Below are 20,978 nucleotides of genomic sequence, written 5' to 3'. Positions count from 1 at the left end.
CTTTAAACCTGAAAGCAGATAGTTTCTCTTTTCCTCACAGTGGCTCTTCCTAGCAACGTGCTGTTTTGCTGGCAGAGAACAAGCAAATGTAACTGTGGCACCGGCCCCAGCAGCTCAGACCCGTGTGCGCACAGTGCCACCTGCTGCCCTAAATTTATATTTCAGCTTTTAGAAAGACTTTCTGCCCATTCTGACAGGACAATGCCAGGATTGTCCAGAGGTCTATCTAGTGTTTCCACTTGCCACCAAATTATCAAGTATTCGGTGTACTTCAGATACCTTTCTAACTATTGAGTTATTAGTTTGCACAACCATCCAAGGAGACAGATGGATCCTATTGCAATTTTAACAGGTAGGGTAACAAAAGCAGTTAAATGCTTCTCCCAAGGTCAAACAGCTAGAATCTCAGCCAAGACTCAAAACCAATCTGAACCTGCACTTGTAAGCTGAACAAAGTCTCTGCCTCTGTTGTCCTAACTCTGTCCCAGACACCTCTACAGAGAAAGCCTACTTTGAATGTACAGCTCTGCCAGTGGCTACTAGAATAATAATTAAAAAAAAAAAAAAAAGAAAGAAAAGAAAATCTAGAATAATCCAGAAAGCTGCAGTCCAAGGGCCCTCCTCAGACAGCAGTAGGGCTTGGCCTTCCCACTGCTATACTGTGTGACCTGTAAGCAGTTGCCTCTCTGAACCTGTTTCCTAATTAGACCTTTAGTCTGGGTGGGTGGACGCTCATACACTGAAAAGTGACTGAGGAACAGGTAAACACAGATGAATCAGGTAAACACTGATAGTGAAGTCATCACTCAGGCCCCTGCCTAGATCACTTTCCAAGATGGCTGACCCACGTCCCATCTTGACAGTATTATAGTTATCTAGATAGCATCTGGAACAGAGTGGCTACTTGTTCACAAAATCCTATCCACTGTCACCATGTCCCCTAAATCGCTTTTGATTTGTATCGAAATGGCCTGCTTGCCTCCACTTACTATCAAGCTTTAAAAATACTTAATGCTTCCTATACCCAAGTCACTTGACTCTATCACAGAGATGTGTAGCACATTCAGGGTCACACAGCAAGCATCAGACTCTAGCAGACTATCCATCCCACTAGTCTACAGTGTTAAAGCACTGTGTTACGGTACACACCCATAATCACAGCATTTAGAGGCAGACACAGGAAGACTGAGATTGAAGCCATACTGGGCTGCATAATAAAACCCCACCTCAATATACAAGCAACCTGCTGAGCATGGTGGTGCACATCTTTTTTTTTTTTTTTTTTTTTTTTTTGGTTTTTTGAGACAGGGTTTCTCTGTATAGCCCTGGCTGTCCTGGAACTCACTCTGTAGACCAGGCTGGCCTCGAACTCAGAAATCCACTTGCCTCTGCCTCCCAAGTGCTGGGATTAAAGGCGTGCGACACCACTGCCCAGCCGGTGGTGCACATCTTAATCTCAGCACTTGAGAGGTAGAAGCAGGTGGATCTCTGTGAGTTTGAGGACAGTCTGGTCTACAGGGTGAGATCTTGTACTTAAAAACAGAACAAGCAAAACAACCCAGCCCCACAAACAGAAAGACCCACTGATTTAAATTCCCTCTACTGTTGGATGCTCTGACTCTTTACTCTCAAATAAAGACACTGCTTTGCACAAATTTGTTTTAATAAGATATATACATATACACACATACACAGTCACAAACCAGTGTGACAAGTTCTTTAGCCAGGAGAGCTCTACCACACGCAGGGGTCCTGAAGATGCTCAAGGGCCTAAGTATGACAGTTTTCACATGTGACATCCATTAGGGACACTTTAATCAAGTAAGTGGCAAGTCCACCACAGGTGCACACGGCCTGGGGCCTCACGCAGGCCCAGAGCTCTGCTGGACCCTCTTCATCAGCTCCTCATCCTGCATAGACAACTCTGTCAACTTTTTGCCCATCCTCTCATGGATGTCCAAGTACTTGGATACACATCGGTCCAGACACACAGACTCGCCTTTGGACAGCTCTGCCTCCTTGTAGTGGGGAGGCACGCACTTCCGGTGGCAGGCACTGGTCATTCTGGGATTAGACAAGAACAAGGTTGTATCAGTCACTTCCTGTAGCACCCCAGGAACCTTCAACAAGTCCAACCCTGCTGTGCTGATTCTTGCCTGATTCCCAACCTCAAGAAAACAGTGGAAACCCCCAGTTTTCACTTCAACCACTTTGGAAGGTTCTTCCAACTAAAAATCTTCTTTGAGTCATGCACAAGACTAGTTAAAGAGGAAGCACTTGCTGAATACTGGCTGTGTGCCAGGCATCGTGCTAAGGGCTAATACCAGATTGGGGTAGGCACAATCACTATCCCCACTTTACAGATGAGGAAATTAAGACACAGCTCAGTATATTTGCTAAGAATCACACAAAGCTAGGTAGTCTGACTGCACAGTCTGCATTTTAAAAAGCATTCTAATTTGCAGTCTCCAAGACAAACCTAACAAGAGCTGTTGACTAAAACCAGCAGATACCTGCTATTTCCTGTATGATGTGCTAGATGCTAAAGACTTTCAGTTTAGTATTGTAATGTCTTTATGAAGCAGTGCTTCTTATGTCAGTTTTACTGATGAGATAACCAATTATGAGACATTCAGATTAAAGATATTCAGCAGGTGACTGGTGCACCAGGATGTTTCCAAATTGGCCAAATGGCTACAAGCAGTAGTTGTGAAGTCAGCCTGAAGTTCTGGTCCTGACATTGTTACTGACTAGCTATAGACCCTGAGATTATTAAACCCCTTGATACCTTAATTCCCCTATATTAAAATGGCACTAATAAAATTAACCCACTGATTTCTTTCTTTCTTTCAAGACTGGTCTCATCTATCCTAGGCTGGTCTTGAACTCACTATATAGCCAAGGATGACCTTGAACTATTAGTCTTTAGCCTCTGAGTGCTGAAATTACAGGAACCATGTCAAGATCAAACCAAGGGCTTCCTGCATTCTAGACAAACACCCTACGTTATACTCCATTCTCTCTTTGAATTATTTTTAAGTCTTTACAAAAATTATATTGGGCCTGGGAAGTGGTTAAGAGAACTTACTGCTCTTGCAGAGGACCTGGGTTAGGTTCCCAGCACCCACATGTTAGTTCACAACTATCTTTGACTCCAGTTCCAGGAGATATGATGCCCTCTAGTGGCCTCTGTAGGCATGTGATGCACATGTATACATACATGCAAGCAAAACATCCACACATATAAAACAAATAAATAAAAATGTTAAGTGATAATGTATATAAAATGCTTTGCAAGTAACTAACACAGAGTTAAAGTTTAACGAAGGCTCGGTGTGCACAGCTTTAATCCCATCATCTAAGAGACGGAGACGGTGGATCTCTGAGAGTGAGGCCAGCCTGGTCCACACAAATCAAGCTGACAACCAGGGCAACACAGAGAAGCCCTATCTTGGAAAACAAGAACAAAAACGCCCACCTCACCACCATCCCAAAAAAAGGAAGAAAAAATAGTATTAGCTATTAAATGCTATTAATTACTAAATGGCTGTTCAGATGGCTCAGGAGGCAAAGGCACTTGCTGCCAAACCAGAAGACTTGAGAGTTTAATCCCCAATAGAATCCATTAAGTTGTCCTCTGACCTCCAAATGTGTGCTGCTATGGCATGCACGTTGGCACTCATAACCAAACACAAAATACAAAAACAAAGGTAATTAAATGGGCTATTTGGGGAGAAGGAAGGAAGGAAGGAAGGAAAAGAAAAGGCAGTGCTTACTTGTTCTTGATGCTCAGCAGAGCCTGGGCAGGAGATTTTTTCCCGTCACACCCCTTTGAGTCCCTCTAAATAGTCAACCAAATCCTTCTAGTGACCTGCGTTTACTTCAGCCAAACGCGCTGTGAGGGTCGGGCACTGTGAGGGTCGGGCGTGATAGGAGGGTGGGACTTGGCTCCACTCCCTTATGGAACTCATTCATTACAAGTCCTTCACTCTGTCGTGATAGGGGTGACTAGAGCTAGTTTTCCTAGCCAAGGTGAAGCAGAGAGGTTCTCTTTACCTGTTGTACATGTCGGCCATCATCTCCACCTCCAGCTCCGCAGCCAGCTGCTGGGCTCTGAGCGGATCCATGTCAATTTAGCACGGTGGAGAGAATAGCCTCCCGGTCTTTAGTCCTAGGAGCGGACATGGTAAGTCAGCACCGACTCCTCCCGGTTCACACCCTAGTACCCATCGGGGGCTGGAGGGCGCGAGGAATCACAGCGTTTCAGACCAGCAGGAACCAGTACCCCACCTCAGTAAACGTAATCAGCCCTCGTAACAGAAGTGGAAATGAGGCCCTTAAAGGGGGCAGTGACCAGCTCAAGGTCACTCAAGATGTCATGGGGCTCGGAACTGGAAACCGAAACCTCTTCTCGAGAAATAAGTACCTCGAGATCACTCCTAGCCAGAGGACAGACAGTAGGGACAGAACACACAAAACCGTGGGCCTGAACCCACGCAACCCCGAGAATGTGACCCTAACCACAACCTAGGTTCCCGGGGCTGGTCTAAAGGCTGAGCCTCTGTCATGGCAATGACATAATCAGGATCAAACCCTGGGAATCAGATACCACGGTTCACTCACCACGGTATGGGGCAGGTCACAGCTCCCGAAACGTCTCCAACTTCGGGTCAATAGTAAAAAGTTACCGGGTACCAAGATAGGCGAAATAAGAAGCACGTGGGTCACTTCCGGAAGGAAGTCTAGCCTCTTCTTTGATCCGGAAGAAAACGCAGACCAGGCTGCGCTGGGAAACCATAGAGACAGAGCCACTGGCTAGCCGAAGAGAAACCGACTTCAGCTTGCTAGAGTGGACTCCAGAGTACCATAGAGTGCTGAGTGAGTGGCAGAGCGCCAGCGGCCTTGTTAGCCTTCCAGCCCTCCGGTTGTCCTGGAGACCTATGAGCGTTTGGAATGTGGAAGAGGCTTGGCTCCCTGAACCTACCACGGAGAGCCCAGCCTGAGCACCCACGGATCTTAAGCGAAGAAAGGAGAACGTTTCCCTAAGGAGCTTGTCAGTTTTGCATGTTAAAACTACCTGGAGCACTTTTTATAAAAAAAACAAACAAACAACAACAACAAAAACCTCACCGCCCAGGCGTTACCTCATACTTGTGAAATCAGAATCCTGGGGAATAGGACCCAGACATTAGTAAATGAACGAACTGTGTGTGCAGCATTAACTGGTGGGGTTGCAGAGAGAAGGATACAAGGTCGCTGTTCGCAGAAAAAGGAAACATGTATAGAGATTTTCTTTGTTTGCTTTTAAGACAGGATCTCATGGAATCCAGGCTGCTCGCTAATTTTCGGTATAGCCGAAGATGACCTAGAACTTATGATTCTGCCTCTATCTTACTAATGCTGCCGTTACAGATGAGCGTCATTATGCCTGACTTTTGCAGTGCTGGGATGGAAGCAGGACCACATGTTACAGGCAAGCACTCTACCAACTGCCCCAGCGCTGCAACATATTTTAGTGCACTTAGTATAGCCATACACATGCACGATAAATAAATGTAATTTTAAAAAGCTTGGGTTTATCTTTTTAAAAGTATTTTTATTAGAGCAAATTCACAACACACAGAGAACACAGTCTAATGAACATCATTGTATCTAACCCCCAAGATTTAATAATTCTTAATATTTAGTCACATTTTCTTGATGTATTGTCTTTAGCAGATGAAGTCTTTTTTCCAGAGTGCTATTTTCACATTCTCAGGTAACAGTGATTTTTTTTTTCATCTCTCTTCTGCAGTGCTGAAGGTTGAATCCAGGGTCTCATACATTGTAAGCAAACACTCCATGACTGAACAACACAGTTCATTTGATATACTATTTTTAAATTTAAATTTATTTATAAGGACTTGTGCCCACGGTGGGATCAAAGGACATGTGGAGGTCAAAGGACAGCTGATTCTTTCAGCAGCCAGAGTGATGTAAAAAACTACAACTGGATCATGTCACTCACCCCCTAGATGCTACAGTGGTTTCTAATCATGGAGAAAGCCAAAATCTTCTCAATAGCTTAAGATCCTGTACCGCTTCTCTCTGTGATGTGATCCATCCCCTGAGAAGAGCAACCTATTAGACAAACGGCTTACCTTGTTTTTCCGTTCATTCCACTCCACTGTGGCAGGGAAGGCAACTATTCTCCTGCTGCAGTGCTTTGCTTGGCCATGCTGATATCTTCTCCGTCAAATACATCAAGCATACGCCCTTCTCTCTAGTTACTGTTCTCTGCCAGGAATGCTGGTGCTCCTCGCTGGCACAAGTTTAAGACCCAAACTTGAGGTCTTTGTTCCCATATCACTGGCCGTATCTACAAATATATTCTCCTCCCTACAAAAAAAAGCAAAAAAAAAAAAAAAAAAAAAAAAAAAGCCCTACTGCTTGCCCCACTTCACTTTATTTTATAGAGCCTGTCACGTCTAATATGGTGCATATTTTACTTGTTGATGTGATTACTAACTCATCACACTAAAGTCATCTCCTTTTGCCTGTTTTCTCTTGTGTTCAATGCTGTTGTCTCCTGCACCTACTTGGTGTTCACTAACCATTTTATCAGAGGATAAAGGGATTGTCTAAGAGAAGTTTTGATGACTGATACCACAATCTTCCAGTATGCTGTTTTTATTATCTAATGATAGTAGGACAAAAAAATGAGTTAAAGGAAGAAAAGAATCAAGGCAGAGACATGTGGGAAAACTCAACTGTCTTTGGCAGATTTTTTTTTTTCCTTTTTTAAAGGTTTATTTATTTTATGTATATATGAGTACACCATAGCTGTCTTCAGACATACCAGAAGAGGACACTGGATCCTATTACTGATGGTTGTGAACCACCATGTGGTTGCTGGGAATTGAACTCAGGACCTCTGGAAGAGCAGTCAGTACTCTTAACCAGAGCTGTCTCTCCAGCCCTGGTAGATAATTCTAATGAAAGAAGGAAATGTACTCGAGACATATGCTACACTTATTTGAACATCAGTCCCCAAACCTGGCTTCACAAAATAATCTCTCATTCATATCATCCCAGGCTCTGACTCCAGCTCTTTTCCCCCCTGCTTTTCTTGATTAATTGTTTAATTCAATATGCATTTGTAAAGAACATAATATGACCCCGGCAAAGGGGTCTACATCTGTGAGCATGAAAAAAGATTCCCTATCATCATAGAGCATAGAGGAGAGGGGAGGGGAGAAGAAGCAATTTTACAATGCTTTCTAAAGATCTATTTATTTTTATTGTATGTGTATAAGTGTTTTGCCTGCATGTATGTAGTGCATGACACAGGTGCCTTTGGAGGTCTGATAAGGACTTCAGATCCTCTGGAACTGCAGTTAGAGATGGCTGTGAGCTATTATGTGAGTGTTGGGAACTGGGAACTTCGTAAAGACAGTAAGTGCCATGCTCTTAACCACTGAACCATCTCTCTAACCCCAAGAATGCAACATGTTGCTGTTGTTTTTCAAGACAGGGTTTCTCTGTATAGCCTTGGCTGTCCTGGAACTCACAGAAATCTGCCTACATGTTCTCAAGTGCTGGGATTAAAGGCATGTGTCACCACTACCTAACATCAAGAATGTGATTTTTGATTCCAGTAAATATTATACAGTACATGAGAAGGCAGTATTGATGGAGAGAGCTTAACAATGGAGAACCTCCATTAGAGAAAGAAATTTGAGCTGGATTCAGAATAATGAGAAGGCGCTAGCCTCACAAAGAGCAGAAGGAAAAACCCAGTCCTGAGTCTGGAAAGCGCTGATTAGATTTATTTACGGCACAGGAAGCAAGCCAGTATGGCGGAGAGAAAGGAGCTGGAGGAGGGGAATTGGAGGAGTCACAAGCTTCATAAATGGGAGGAGTATCACCGCCCACACTCTCCAAATGGTGCCCTCCTTAAGTTGTATGACGAATGGCCAGGATAAGGATTTGCTTTGCTGTGGTTTTCAGAGCAAAATCTTAATTACACACACACACACACACACACACACACACTCACACACTCACACACACACACACACACACACACACACACCACACACACACCACACACACTCACACACACACACACACACCACATACACTCACACACACTCACACACACACACACCACACACACACCACACACACACACACACACACCACACACACACACACCACACATACACACCACACACACACCACACACACACACACACACACCACACACACACACACACACCACACACACACACACACACACCACACACACACACACACACCACACACACACACACACACACACACACACACACACACACACACACAGAGTATATTCAGAGCTGATCATGTTCCAGTCAATAGAGCTCAAAGCAGAAGCAATGAATTATTTATGATGTACATGCTTAAAACCCAGTGTCTCATTGGCTCTTTCTATTTCTCTCTTCTCTTGGCCTCTCCCCTTTCAAGCTTCCTGGTCCAGTGTGAGCCCACAGTTGGCAGCTGCTCCATTTACCACCTTCTGAGCCCACCCCTCGGCAACTACTTTGTCTAGAGGGGTGTAAAGGAGGAAGCAAGGAGCTAAGGGAGCACGGAAGGTCTACTGGAGACCACGTTCCAAATGGGTCCCTGACTGATTGTTGCTTATCAAGGTCTCCATGGCCAGAGCACTTCAGGAAGGAAGGTGATCGCAGGAAAGATGTTGTTAAGGCCAGTCAGTGAGAGGGACGCAGCATGATTGAAAGGTGCCACCTGTCAGGTCTTCAGGGGAAATTTGAGCCTCCCAGTCTAAGAGAAAGTGTTGTACCAACAGAGCAGTAAACAATGCTCTTCCCAAAGCCCAGGCCTCTTGAAGGTGGGGTGGGGTGGAAGCAAGGAGGTGGGACTTTGAGCTGGGGGCTCAAAGCCACTAGAGCTTAAAGGACGATGGGAGTGAGGCTACTGGCTAGAACGAGGCAAGAGCTCCGAGCTGCAGGCAGAACCCCACAGGTAGGAAAAGCCGTGGTCTCCTTTCTAAAATTACTTCCCATATCTTCTGGCCCCTACTCTGACCTTCCACGAGCCAGATCTTTCAATGAGGATCCTACAATGACAGAAATTCAGGCTGCTTCCTAATTCTCTCTGCTATGTCAATTCTTTTTCGATGCCTAAAGGAGTTGGGTGACCTTGAGGTCAGGTACAAAGTGGTCTGTATGATGGGCAGGTGGGCATCTATGAAGAGGGCAGTCGAGAGGGAAGTAACAAGTGGAGGTCTTGGGGGGTGAGTAGGATGCAATGGTCTCTCCACTTGAAGACTGGAACTTCTGGGAGAGAGATTGGGTGGCAGTAAGAAAGAGAGGCATCACAGAGACAGCAATCATCCACATTGTGGTTTTCCCTCTGGACTAGGGATGGTGGACTGAAGAGCTGAACTGAGCACAATAAAGGGGTAACAGTTGGGGTTCAGGGGGAAGAGGGAAGAAGGAAGCAGAGAGAAAAGCAGGAAAGGAGTGCTGAGGGCTGCTTCTTTTGTAAAGGGTCTAGTGTGCACTTAGCTGAAAGAGGACCTCCTCAGCCTTATTCAATGGCTCCTCCCCACGGGTGACTTGTCCACTCTTCTGAGCTGGGGCTATTGAAATGACACTGGGCTAAGGATCTAATGGAAAAAGCATCTTCAGTACACGCTCTAACTCTGGACTCAGGAGACCTTGGTTCCAGGTATAGTTTGACCTATTTCATTCTCCTATGACTTCAGTCACAGGAATGTTACTCCCTAAACCAGACTATAAAATGGGGGTACTTGCACCTTCCAGAGGGGTCAAGCAAGGGATGACTAAGGTAAGGTGCAGTGCATCAGTTTAAGCTGTAAGCTGCTGTAGAAGCGGGAGCACTGGGGGAAGGGGGTGTTATCCTGGCTCCTCAGAATTCAGAGCTTCTTCACTCCTTGTCTATTTATGACGAGCCCGGAGGGGGAGAGCAGAGGTGATGAAGAGTCAAGGTAGCTGAGGTGTGTGTGTTCACATGTATACTGTTTCGTCTCTCCACCTCACTCGTGTGGTGTGCAGCTAGAGGGAAAGATGGTTGAAGCAAACAGCTATGTCGTAGCCAAATATGCCTCACTTGGGGGTATCGTCTTACTGACATTCGGCTCTCCCTGTCTTATGTCACTAATAAATGCCCTGAGGACCAGGTCAGGACCTCACTGTGGCTCAGGAATGGCACAGTCAGTCTTCACTAGGCAAGCTGTAGACTAAGGACTCCCTCCAAATACTTCCCATGCGCTAGCAGCCTGAGCCCTCCACTGTTCATGTAGACTAGGATCTGTTTCTATCTCTAGAAATTAAAGTGCTGAACAAGCATCACACAGTAAACAGTGGGAGCTAGAAGCCCCGTAAGACCCTAGTGACCTCCGCCCCTGGTGCACACCACAAGGACAAAGAACAGAGGAGGAAGAGAGTTTGTGCCTCGTTCAGACCTTGAACATGGTTTTGTCAAAGAGAGTGATAGGAATGTCTCGTGGAAAACATTTCAGTAAGAAAAAAGGTCAAAGAGAGAGTCCATGGCCAGGAAGGTTTAAGGAAGGGTGAATTCAATGATATTCAAGCTAAGTTTTCAGTTTTTTAAAACTTAATGGCACCTGATACCCACTTAAGTGCTAATGATGCTATATATCTCTAAGAAAAACAGGCTAAATTTGGAATAAGCTTGGTCAGTGAATAAATGCATCTTCCTCTCACTGTCAAGAGAACCTTTATTCATTTCTTCTTCTTCTTCTTCTTCTTCTTCTTCTTCTTCTTCTTCTTCTTCTTCTTCTTCTTCTTCTTCTTCTTCTTCTTCTTCCTCCTCCTCCTCCTCTTCCTCTTCCTCTTCTTCTTCTTCTTCATCTTCTCCTCTTCCTCCTCCTCCTCCTCCTTCTCCTCCTCTTTTTCTTTCTCCTCCTTCTTCATCTTCTTCTCCTCCTCCTTTCTTCTTCCTCCTCTTCCCCCTCCTCTTCTTTGAGACATAGCCTCAGCTGTCCTCAAGGACACCATGTAACTTAGATTGATCCTTCTGCTTCTACCTCACAAATGCTAGAATTCCATGCCTGTACCAGTCTTCCCTGTTTATAGTGTTGGAGGTTGGGTAGGAGCCTTGCACATGCTCCCAGATCCACAGCACTTTTGTTTGTAGCATACTTCCACAGGGTACTGTCTAGAAACTCTGATCTAAAGTTGGGACTCTAAGGGAGTCCCTTGAGCTCAAAGTGAGTGGCCAGAAGGTCAGGGTCCATGTGCTATAACTGCCTGGCTATCTTTTCTTCACGCTGCCACACAGGCACACAGCAAGGGAAACTCTCTTGCTAGAATATACAACTGGAGCTGCCACACCATGAAGAGGCTACAGTGTGAACCCCATCTGCTTCTTAGAAAGTGGAGGGCACCAGATCCAGGGACCTCCTCTTGTCTAGGGGAACAGGAAGACTGAAGTAGGAGACAGAAGCAGATCCTGTCTTCATGCTGCCTGAGCTCTGTTCCAATTTACGGAGAGATCCTAAATGCTCTCACCAAGAAAGTACTGCCAAGGGCAGGAGGTATTTTTAGCCAATGACAAGAGTGTCTGCTTTTTGTACTGTCTGAGTCATGCCCTGAGCCTGAACTGTTTTCTTTGTAACTAGAACCCCAACAAGAGAAGGTAGTGAAGGATCTGGCCCTTTCCCCTACTCCATAACTATATACTTACTCAAATAAGAATCACCAAATGTAGGAATCCTCTCCTCCACATACACCCGGGAGCAGGTGGAGGCCAGCTTTGCACACTAGAGAGGATGTGATTCTATTCTCTCACCAGAGCAAACTCTTCTTGTCCACTTTTCAAGAATCACAGAGGTTCAGAGACTAGCCTGCCCAGGGCCTCCCAAAGCTTGAGTATTTTTACATCACCTCTACGATTTGACATTTGTATCATCTCTACTCAAATTTCCTAAAGGCCTGTCTTGTTTTGAATTAAGTTATTTTTAAATCTAATAATGCATTTTTTAAGACACTTTAGATCACTGCTGGAGACGGGAGCTCAATGTCGCTTACCCGAAATAGAAGGTAACTGAAAATCCACACAATGGAAGCAAAGCATGGCTGCTCGGTTCTCTACACCTGCCTGCTTTGGGCTCTACAGGGTGGGCAGCAATTGTTCCTCCCACAATGAGGAACGAAGGTATTAAATTGTGACTACCTCATTGGCTTAATCAAAATGAGGCAAAAATTATTTTAAAAGCATGATATGAGGCTGAGCATTTCACTCAAGTGATGACTTGCATGAATGAAGCCCTAGGTTTGATAATAATAATAATAATAATAATAATAATAATAATAATAATATAATGGTGTACTAGTACAAGCCTATAATCCCAGCACTCAGGAGACAAAGGCAGTAGGATTAGAATTTCAAGGATATCCTCTGCTAAAAGGCAAGTTTGAGGCCAGCCTAGGCTACATGAGATTCTGCTTCAAAATAACAATAAAGCCATACTTACAGAATAGCACTGGGTAAATGCCATCCAACATCAATTCAATACGCTCCAACTGCCCCTCTTAGCAGAGAGCACTCTCTATATCTTTCTCATTTCTACAGGGAGAGTGGGAATTTGATGTCACACACAATTAACTAGTAAGGGAAACAGGACAGAGATTCCTGAGCAGGGCACTGAGAGGGCAGGGTCTTTACCTCATGCCAGGGCAGTGTGCAACAATGTCTTCATCTCTTTTCTCCTCCTTCTCCTTTTCTTCTTCTTCTCCTTCTTCTCCTTTCTCCTGTCTCCTTTCTCCTTTCTCCTTCTCCTCCTTTTCTCCTTCCTCCTCCTCCTCCTCCTCCTCCTCCTCCTCCTCCTCCTCCTCCTCCTCCTCCTCCTCCTCTTCCTCCTCCTCCTCCTTCTTTTTGGTTTTTTGAGACAGGGTTTCTCTGTGTAGTCCTGGCTGTCCTGGAACTCACTCTGTAGACCAGGCTAGCCTCGAACTCAGAAATCCTCTTGCCTCTGCCTCCCAAGTGCTGGGATTAAAGGTGTGGGCCACCACTGCCCGGCTCATGTCTTCATGTCTTCTCTTTCTAGACATGGAACAGACAGAAGGGAACCTTTCTGAGGATGGAACCACTGTCTCCCCGACTGCTGGGAATCTTGAGACACCAGGAAGCCAAGGCACTGCAGAGGAGGTGGCTGAAGGCACAGTTGGGACAAGTGACAAAGAAGGGCCTCCAGATGGGGCAGACCATTTGTGTAAAGCAGCATCTGAGGGTAGTGCATCAGGGGGATGCCCGGAGGAAGCAAGTACATTAGATGAGCTCAAGACAGACTTGCAAGGGGGGGCCAGAGGGAAGGAAGAAGCCAAGGCTGACCTTGCCGTGGAGAAAGGTGGTGAGAAAGACACCACAGCAGCTTCTCAGGAACACACTAGTAAGAAAGAAGAGACAAAACCTGAACCCAATGAAGTTAGGGAGAAAGAGGAGGCCATGATGGCCTCAGAGAAACAGAAGGTCGATGAGAAAGAGACCAATCTAGAATCTAAGGAGAAATCAGATGTGAATGATAATGCCAAGCCTGAACCCACGGAAGATGATGGACCAGAGGTTACTGTCACCGAGACTGAGACTGAATCTCAGAAGAAGGCTGATGTGAAAGACCAGACCGAGCCTGAGCCTCAGGAAGTGGATGGGAAGGAGACCGGAAGTGACGCAAAGGAGTTGGCGGTGAGTAGGGCATACAGAAAGGCCTCAGGCCTTTTCTCCCAGTGGAATCAAAGCCCCCTAATTCTCTTTTTTGTTTGTGGGTTTACTGTTTGTTTGTTTGTTTGTTGTTACTACTACAAAACACCCAGGCAAATCAAGTTAAAGGAGGAGAGTTTTATTTTGGAACATGGTTCCAAAGGTTTCAGTCCTGGCTCCATTGCTTTTAGACCTTTGATAAGGCAGAAATACATGAAAGGGTAAGATGTAAGAAAACTGTGTTTCTATGGCAGCCAAGAAGCAGGAAACCAGAGAAATCTCTGAACATAAGATATTCTCTTCCCTGGGGAGATGGCTTGTTGGGTACGAACACTTACTAAGCAAGCTAAGTTCTGAGTTCAAATCCCCAGAGCCTATGTCAAAGTCAGGGCTAGTAATATACATTTGTAATCCCCGTGTGCCTGATGGGAAGCCAAGACTGAGAGGAGAATCCTGTTATGCACAGGCAAACAATAACAACAACAAAAATTGTCTCAAATAAGGAGGAAGTAAGGATTATTATACCCGAGGTTGTCCTCTGACACACACAATGATACATGATACTGCAGCATGTAGGCACCCATACTCAGACACAAGTGTATTCACAAAGGCACACACACACATATGTACAGCACATAAAAGATATGCCCTTAAAAGGCACAGCACCAGCGATAGATCTTCTAAGCCCTACCTCCTGTACAAGCTCATTTATCTATGAACTCATCAACGGGATAGTCCGAGGTAATACAACCACCTATCAATAGAGGTGTGGCCACTTTCTATCCAAACCATAATATCTTGGGAAAGTACACTCTTCCTCCACCAGGTATCGAGATACGGGAGAAAGGAGAGTGTGGTTCAGGCTGCCTTCCAAATTTTTCTGAAGTTCCTAGAAAGTCTTGGGTAGCTGCCTACACAGATCCTGTTCATCCCAGGAGCCAGGGAGTCCCACTGAAGAGCTGGAGCAGGGTAAGGAAAATGAATCGGAAGAAAGGGCAGCGGTGATTCCCAGCTCCCCCGAGGAGTGGCCTGAGAGCCCCACAGATGAGGGGCCCAGCCTCAGCCCAGGTAAGGAACAGCCCAGGATGTTGCATGGCTAACCTAAATCCTCCATAGGGAGGAGGATGCAGAGAGCACATCACAGATAGCCTCAGCTTCCTTCCACTTTATTCCTTCCCGCCAGATGGGTTGGCTCCAGAGTCAATGGCATCTGGAGAGACCAGTCCTTCAGCCAGGTAAAGTCAAGCCCTAGAACTGATTCCTCCTGTCTCCTGCTTCTTTTGCTTCAACCATCGCTTCTCTCTGGGCCTCCCCAGAACCCAATTTCCAGGATCCCTGGCCCTCAGCCTTGTAATCCAAACAGATCGTAGAAAACAAATGGAGTAAGAGGCATGAAAGATGCCTGGTCTGACTCCTGCTCTGTGACTGAAGCCTCTTCAGGACCCATGACTTCACTACAGCTCTCTAAGAATTCAGAGTCCCGAGTTTGGACAATGGCTCTGCCACTTACCAGTCACGTGACTTTGGCTAAGTCACTTAGTTGTGTTATGTGTCATTTCGCTATGTTATGTGAAGAGAACATAACAACTGTATGGATATCCCAGGGTTGTTGTAGGCTGCGATGACTAGTGAGCAAATAGCACTTGAGCATGGTGCCTGGCAGATGGAAAATTTTAGAGAGCCAGCCTTATTCTTCCATCACCCTTGCATGTCTTTTGGGAAAGGTGACCCATGAATGCTCACCAAGCATTTGCACAGCTTTGTAGCAAGTGTGGCTACCTGACCCTGATATTCTGTAGGCCTCAGAATCACCTTGTCAGGTAGGCATTCTTGTCCCCACTTTATAGATGGGAAAGTTGAGGTTCTGAGAAGTAAGGTGACAGCCCCAAGATCACACAGTGAATAATAAAGCCAGGATCTAAACTCAGGTCAGACCCCAGATGTGCCCTTGTTTTCCACCATATGGCCTCAACAGACCACATGCTCCCTCAGAGTTAGCTTGAGTCTGTTTATTGCTTCTTGGCCCTTCCAGCGCTAGGCACAGGATGAGTGTGTGCACCGACTAAGCATACATGTACAGTCTTGTCTATGGCAGTGACCTCTGCCCAGGCCCCATGCAGCCTGTGGTGTCAGTTCAAACTCTTTTTTCTGCCTCTGCAACTTCTCCATGTAGTGAATCTTCGCCCAGTGAGGTGCCGGAGAGTCCCACGGAGCCCCAACCCTCGGAGAAAAAGAAGGAACGGGCACCAGAACGCAGGGTGTCGGCTCCCACCAGGCCCCGGGGGCCTCGTGCACAGAATCGGAAGGCCATCGTGGACAAGTTTGGCGGGTAGGATCTCAACCAGGAGCCAGGATGGGCTGAGATTTTCATAGGATGTGTAGATGGAGCCGAGGGAGGGAGGCCTAGGGGCCAGTGGAAACTATCAAGGCCAGACCCTACTCTTGGAGCCAGAGATTCCCACAGTGTCTGTTCGACTGTTTGTAGTATCTTGCTCTTCCCTTCACAGGGCAGCCTCTGGCCCGACAGCACTGTTCCGGAACACAAAGGCAGCCGGGGCGGCCATTGGTGGTGTTAAGAACATGCTTTTGGAGTGGTGCCGAGCCATGACGAGAAATTACGAGGTGGGCACTGGCTGGGGATACAGAAGGGACAAGGGACACTTTTCCCCAGGGCAATAGTGTGGTGGAAAATCTGAGGGTTCAGATTCCTAAGGGTGGGAGAGGCAGGCTTTCCAGCCCAGGCTCGCTAAGGTCTTCTTTCTGTTCCCTGTCCCCCATCTCAGCACGTGGACATCCAAAACTTCTCCTCCAGCTGGAGCAGCGGCATGGCCTTCTGTGCCCTCATCCACAAGTTTTTTCCAGATGCCTTTGACTATGCAGAACTGGACCCAACAAAGCGCCGGCACAACTTCACCCTAGCTTTCTCTACTGCAGAGTAAGCCTCAATCTGGGAGTTGGGTGGCCTCAGAGGGAGTGTAGATGGGTGCACAGGGTACAGGGCAGGTGATCAAACGGAGAATACTGCCACACAGCCCTGTATCCGAGTTGTTGTTGGTTTGGGTTTTGTTTTGTTAGGTTTTTTTTTGCACCTAGGTAAATGGCTTAAATAGTCAAAATTATGATCCTTGTGGCTTATATTCTAAATGAAGAAACAGATCATAAGAACATACATGCAGATAGACATGTAATGGCAGACCGTGACAGGTACCCTGAGGAAAATTCAGTGCACAGGAGAGATGGTTCAGTTGATAAGATGCTTGTTTCACAACCATGATGGCCCGAGTTCCATCCGGGACACATGTAAAATCCCAAGTGTGGCAGAGACAGGCAGATCCCTGAGTTTGCTGACCATGCTATTCTAATTGGTGAGAGACCAAGACTCAAATACCCACTGGGTTGTGCCCGAGGTACAACACCCAAGACTCACTTCTGACCTCCACAAACCTGCATACACATGTGCACGTAAACACACAGCCAGAGAAAATTCGAAATTTAAGCAGGGTAAGGGAGAGAAGAACGGCAGGCCTTCTGGTATTGGACAAGGGGGTGCAGGGTTTAATTCTGCGTAATCTTGCCCGTTCCCCATTACTTCCCGGTGCCTCCAAATCCCATGATGTCTCCTCTTTTACAGAGATAAGAACTCAATAACATAACTAAGTCCCTGTAACCTGTAACAGGGCCTAGCCCACAGCAAATACTTCAGACACTCTTGGCTACATTACCATTATCATAACAAATGATATCACAGTTACCCTGATAATTACTATTTACTTTGGGATTTTCTGGGATGTGTAGTGAGAACCCATCTTAATACAAAACCAACCAACCAACCAACCAACCACCACCACCACCAACAACAACAAAGCATGGTTGCCAGAGGGGCAATAAGGGCAGACATAGGTTTTCTACCATCTTGACCTTACACCTCCACCCTAGGATCCCAGCAAGAAACTTCTAAATCACCAATGGAGACAGGGTTGTACCAAGGGGATGGCCAGCAGGAGAACAACTCAGGCCCCTAATGGACAGCCACGTGCTTTTTCTAAAGCCCATACATAGTGGTGTGTGCCTATAACTTCAGCACCTTGAGTCTGAAGCAGGAGGACTGCTGCAAATTTGAGGCCAGCCTCATCTCTGTTGTAAAACCCAACCCATCAGTCAATCAATCAATCAATGGCTATGGATATAGATCAGTTTATAGAGTGCTCATTTACTGAACACAAAGACCTGTGTTTGATCGACAGATGTGATGGGGCACACCTGTAATCCTAGCACTTAGGAGCTTAGAGGCCCGAGAATCAAAAGTTTAAGTTCATCCTTCACTACACACAGAGTTGGAGATTGGCTTGTGATACAGGAGAATCTGTCTCAAACAAACAAATCCTAGAAATGAGGATGCTGAAGTGTCTGGTCTGGAAAGCCCGTGCTCTCTGGCCTAACCCAGGCCTGGCCACCCACCAGTAGGGATGTGTATCTCCATCAGGATCATGAAAGCACATTGACCCATACTTTGCCCTCATGTATGTCTCAGGGTGTTGGATCCTCTGGAGCTGGAGTTACAGACATGGTGAGCTTCCATGTGGTTGCTGGGCAATGAACTCAGGACCTCTGGAAGAGCAGCCAGTGCTCCTAACCACTGAGCCAGCTCTCCAACCTCCCTCTCAACTTTTTTTTTCCCCAGCAGGTTTTCTTAAACATTAGTTGAATGAGCTACATACTACTCATATTAAGGGGAGACGTTCCAGTTAGGTGGAGATCAGTGGACAACCCTCTCTTTCTAAGAGGGTCTCTGGGGCAGGTTGTTAGATACAAGGATGCCATTTAAAAGCCACCAGGGGTGGTGGAATGTGTCTTTAATCCCAACGTTTGGCAACAAAGGCAAACAACTACTAAATTCCAGCTCGATTCTGAATTCCTAAAATGCTCTTCCAGTTTTATGTTGTTCTGCCATGGGGTGAAAGATAAGGGCAGGGACCATAAAATTCCAGCCCAGCAATACCCAATGCTGAGTGACGGCTCTAGAAACCAAATAAGCATCTGCAAAATGTTTGTCACTGAATCCTCACAGGTGGAGATGGGCAGAGGGGTTAGGGTCTTCCCAACCTACCAGAGGACTGTGGTGGGGTAGGTGTTATGTGACACTACTGGACAAACTAAGCTTAGAGGCAACAAAAGAATAGGCAGCTCTGCTCCAGCCAAATATCTCTAACCTAAGAGAGTACAAACCTGGTTATAAGTGAGGCAGAGCCACAGAAAAGCAGAGGGTGACCACAGGCTTTGGGAGGCTGCAAGCAATAGAATATGGGAACTCCGCTAGGGAGAACTCTAGGAACAGAGTGGAGAGTCACAGTTGAGGTGCCAAGGTTTGAATCCTCACTCCTCTTTCCCAGCTCCGTGGCCTCTCTGGAAGTGTCTCACAGGATTTGAAGGGGGGGGGCCTCTGTCACAGCTATCACCTCCTGGTACTGTCCCCTAGTTCTCAAAATCCTTCGATGAAGGGAAGGAAGAGCCAATCCAAAGCCCCAGTGGGCTTTACCAGTTACTCTGTTGAGGGAGCCCTCCTCCGTTCCAGGTTCCAGAGGCATAAAAGGTTTGCCTCCTCAGTGTTAGGGGGACGGCACTAGCCCACACCTATGGGCTGAGGTGTGGATGCAGTGAGTTTGCCCCATTCTTCAGATCTGTGCCCCTCCTCCAGCTCCCATGCCAGTGGCTTGGATTTCAGCCCAGCTGGGGCAGGCCCCAAGAGAGGATTTCCGCTGGGGCCTTCTTGTTCCCATGCTAGCACCCACGGTTGGCTGGCTTCAGCAGCCCAGACTGCTGAGACCTAGTGCCCTTGGAGCTGAGGTGCCAAAGGCATTGTGGGCAGGCCTGGGGTTGAGCCCCAACTGTTACATTCTTTCACCTTGGGCAAAGCACCAAGGCCTCTCAGCTCAGTTCCTCCTCTGCTCGTTAGCGATAAAGAGGAGTAACTGAGACCATCTTGCTGAACTAGCTGATAAGACACCTGGCACCGGGAAGGGAGGCCCTGGCAGTGATTAGCCCAGCTTATCGGCCTCAGCAGAGCCCAGGAGTATCAAGTAGCCTCTAAGTACAGTTGAGATGTTAGAAAACGAGGACTTGCAGGTTCCCTGCAGTCCGGAAACACACCAAACAGTCCTGCATTAGGGCCTTTGCAAATGCTGTGTGAGCCAGGTGGAGACCTGGCTTCCTTATTTACTCTCGAAGCCTTTCTCAAGTGCCCTATTAAAGTGATCAGAAGCCCTCTCTAGTACAGAGTGGCCCTTTTCAGCTATTCTTTTCTTCATAAGAAAAGACCTCTCACCAATCTGATACACCCTCTGCCTCATGTATTTGATTACTGTTGGTACCTCGAGAACAGAGTTTTGGCTATTCAGTGCTAACAAGTAGAAGAGTGCCTGGCACACAGTAGGTGCTTAGTAAATAGCTGATCTAATGACGCTGTTAGGGTTGCTGTAAGCCAGGACTCTGAGTAGGATTCATGGTCTGTCCTTTTAAGTATTTGCTGTGTCGGACCACACAGCTCGACATGTGGAAGGAGGGAGATCATACAGACTGGAAAACAGAGGTCCGATGTGAGGGTGTGGAGACCCAGGTCCATTGAATATATACGTCTTAGTCTTGACCCTGCAGGGCCTTGGTCACCGCACAGCACATTGGGATGGCTGACCTGGTGCCTTTCACTCCCCTGGGCCCATCCATCTTCTCGGCTCATCACCTTTGACCCTATGCTCCTCCTTCCACCCTCCCTTCAGGAAACTAGCGGACTGTGCCCAGCTCCTGGAGGTGGATGACATGGTGCGGCTGGCAGTGCCCGATTCCAAATGTGTCTACACCTACATCCAGGAGCTATACCGTAGCCTTGTGCAGAAAGGGCTGGTGAAGACGAAAAAGAAATGAATGGCAAAGCCATGTGGGAGAAGGAAGCAGGGCCCAGCTGCCAACTGTGGCCTCGGGGTGCTTTTGCGCCACCAGGTGTAAAGCAGGTGGCACCAGTATCAATGGCATTAAAAGTACTTTTGCAAAATTCCTCTCGTTCCTTGCTACTCCCTGCACCACAACCAGCCACACGTGTGTTACAGGCGGTGGACAAAAATAAAAAGAGACCTGTATTTGCAACCATATGTGTTAGTTTGCCGGGTCTCTTTTGCTTCTAGACAGGAAGTAGACAATCTCTAGAAATCTCACACAACTGTGCTTCTGGAGCCGGTCAGTGGGTGGCGCTCAAGAGA

The 20,978-nt window shown here is 46.7% G+C and overlaps 2 protein-coding genes across 4 annotated transcripts; one reads left to right on the top strand and one right to left on the bottom strand.

The window, feature by feature from the left end:
- Window positions 1-1,645: 1,645 nt before the first annotated feature.
- Window positions 1,646-4,780, bottom strand: Timm10 (translocase of inner mitochondrial membrane 10). The gene is made up of 3 exons (XM_034495359.2): window positions 4,624-4,780; window positions 4,057-4,171; window positions 1,646-2,064 (listed from the first exon to the last, which is right to left on the bottom strand). Exons 2-3 carry the CDS (start codon window positions 4,125-4,127, stop codon window positions 1,863-1,865), a joined length of 273 nt encoding a protein of 90 aa, XP_034351250.1. The 5' UTR covers window positions 4,128-4,171; window positions 4,624-4,780; the 3' UTR covers window positions 1,646-1,862.
- Window positions 4,781-8,897: 4,117 nt separating this feature from the next.
- Smtnl1 (smoothelin like 1) lies at window positions 8,898-20,870 on the top strand. 3 transcript variants are annotated; one of them, XM_034495401.2, is made up of 8 exons: window positions 8,898-9,006; window positions 13,079-13,713; window positions 14,664-14,796; window positions 14,912-14,963; window positions 15,902-16,057; window positions 16,236-16,350; window positions 16,512-16,663; window positions 20,502-20,870. In XM_034495401.2, exons 2-8 carry the CDS (start codon window positions 13,081-13,083, stop codon window positions 20,644-20,646), a joined length of 1,386 nt encoding a protein of 461 aa, XP_034351292.1. In that variant the 5' UTR covers window positions 8,898-9,006; window positions 13,079-13,080; the 3' UTR covers window positions 20,647-20,870. The 3 variants fall into 3 exon arrangements, with proteins under 3 accessions (XP_034351292.1, XP_076785100.1, XP_076785099.1); XM_076928985.1 differs by lacking the exon at window positions 8,898-9,006 and adding an exon at window positions 9,660-9,714; XM_076928984.1 differs by lacking the exon at window positions 8,898-9,006 and adding an exon at window positions 12,021-12,071.
- The last annotated feature ends 108 nt before the right edge of the window (window positions 20,871-20,978 follow it).

This window comes from Arvicanthis niloticus, chromosome 2, assembly GCF_011762505.2.
Source record: "Arvicanthis niloticus isolate mArvNil1 chromosome 2, mArvNil1.pat.X, whole genome shotgun sequence".
NCBI classification, from domain to species: domain Eukaryota; kingdom Metazoa; phylum Chordata; class Mammalia; order Rodentia; family Muridae; genus Arvicanthis; species Arvicanthis niloticus.
Note: the sequence above shows the minus strand (reverse complement) of the source record. Positions and strands in the feature narration are given on the sequence as shown.

Coding starts and splice junctions, on each gene's coding strand:
- Smtnl1 (XM_034495401.2), top strand. CDS start 13,081: ATGGAACAGACAGAAGGGAACCTTTCTGAGGATGGAACCACTGTCTCC. Junction 14,964..15,901: donor GAGACCAGTCCTTCAGCCAG/GTAAAGTCAAGC, acceptor TTCTCCATGTAG/TGAATCTTCGCCCAGTGAGG. Junction 16,664..20,501: donor CTAGCTTTCTCTACTGCAGA/GTAAGCCTCAAT, acceptor CCCTCCCTTCAG/GAAACTAGCGGACTGTGCCC.
- Timm10 (XM_034495359.2), bottom strand. CDS start 4,127: ATGGATCCGCTCAGAGCCCAGCAGCTGGCTGCGGAGCTGGAGGTGGAG. Junction 2,065..4,056: donor ATGGCCGACATGTACAACAG/GTAAAGAGAACC, acceptor GTCTAATCCCAG/AATGACCAGTGCCTGCCACC.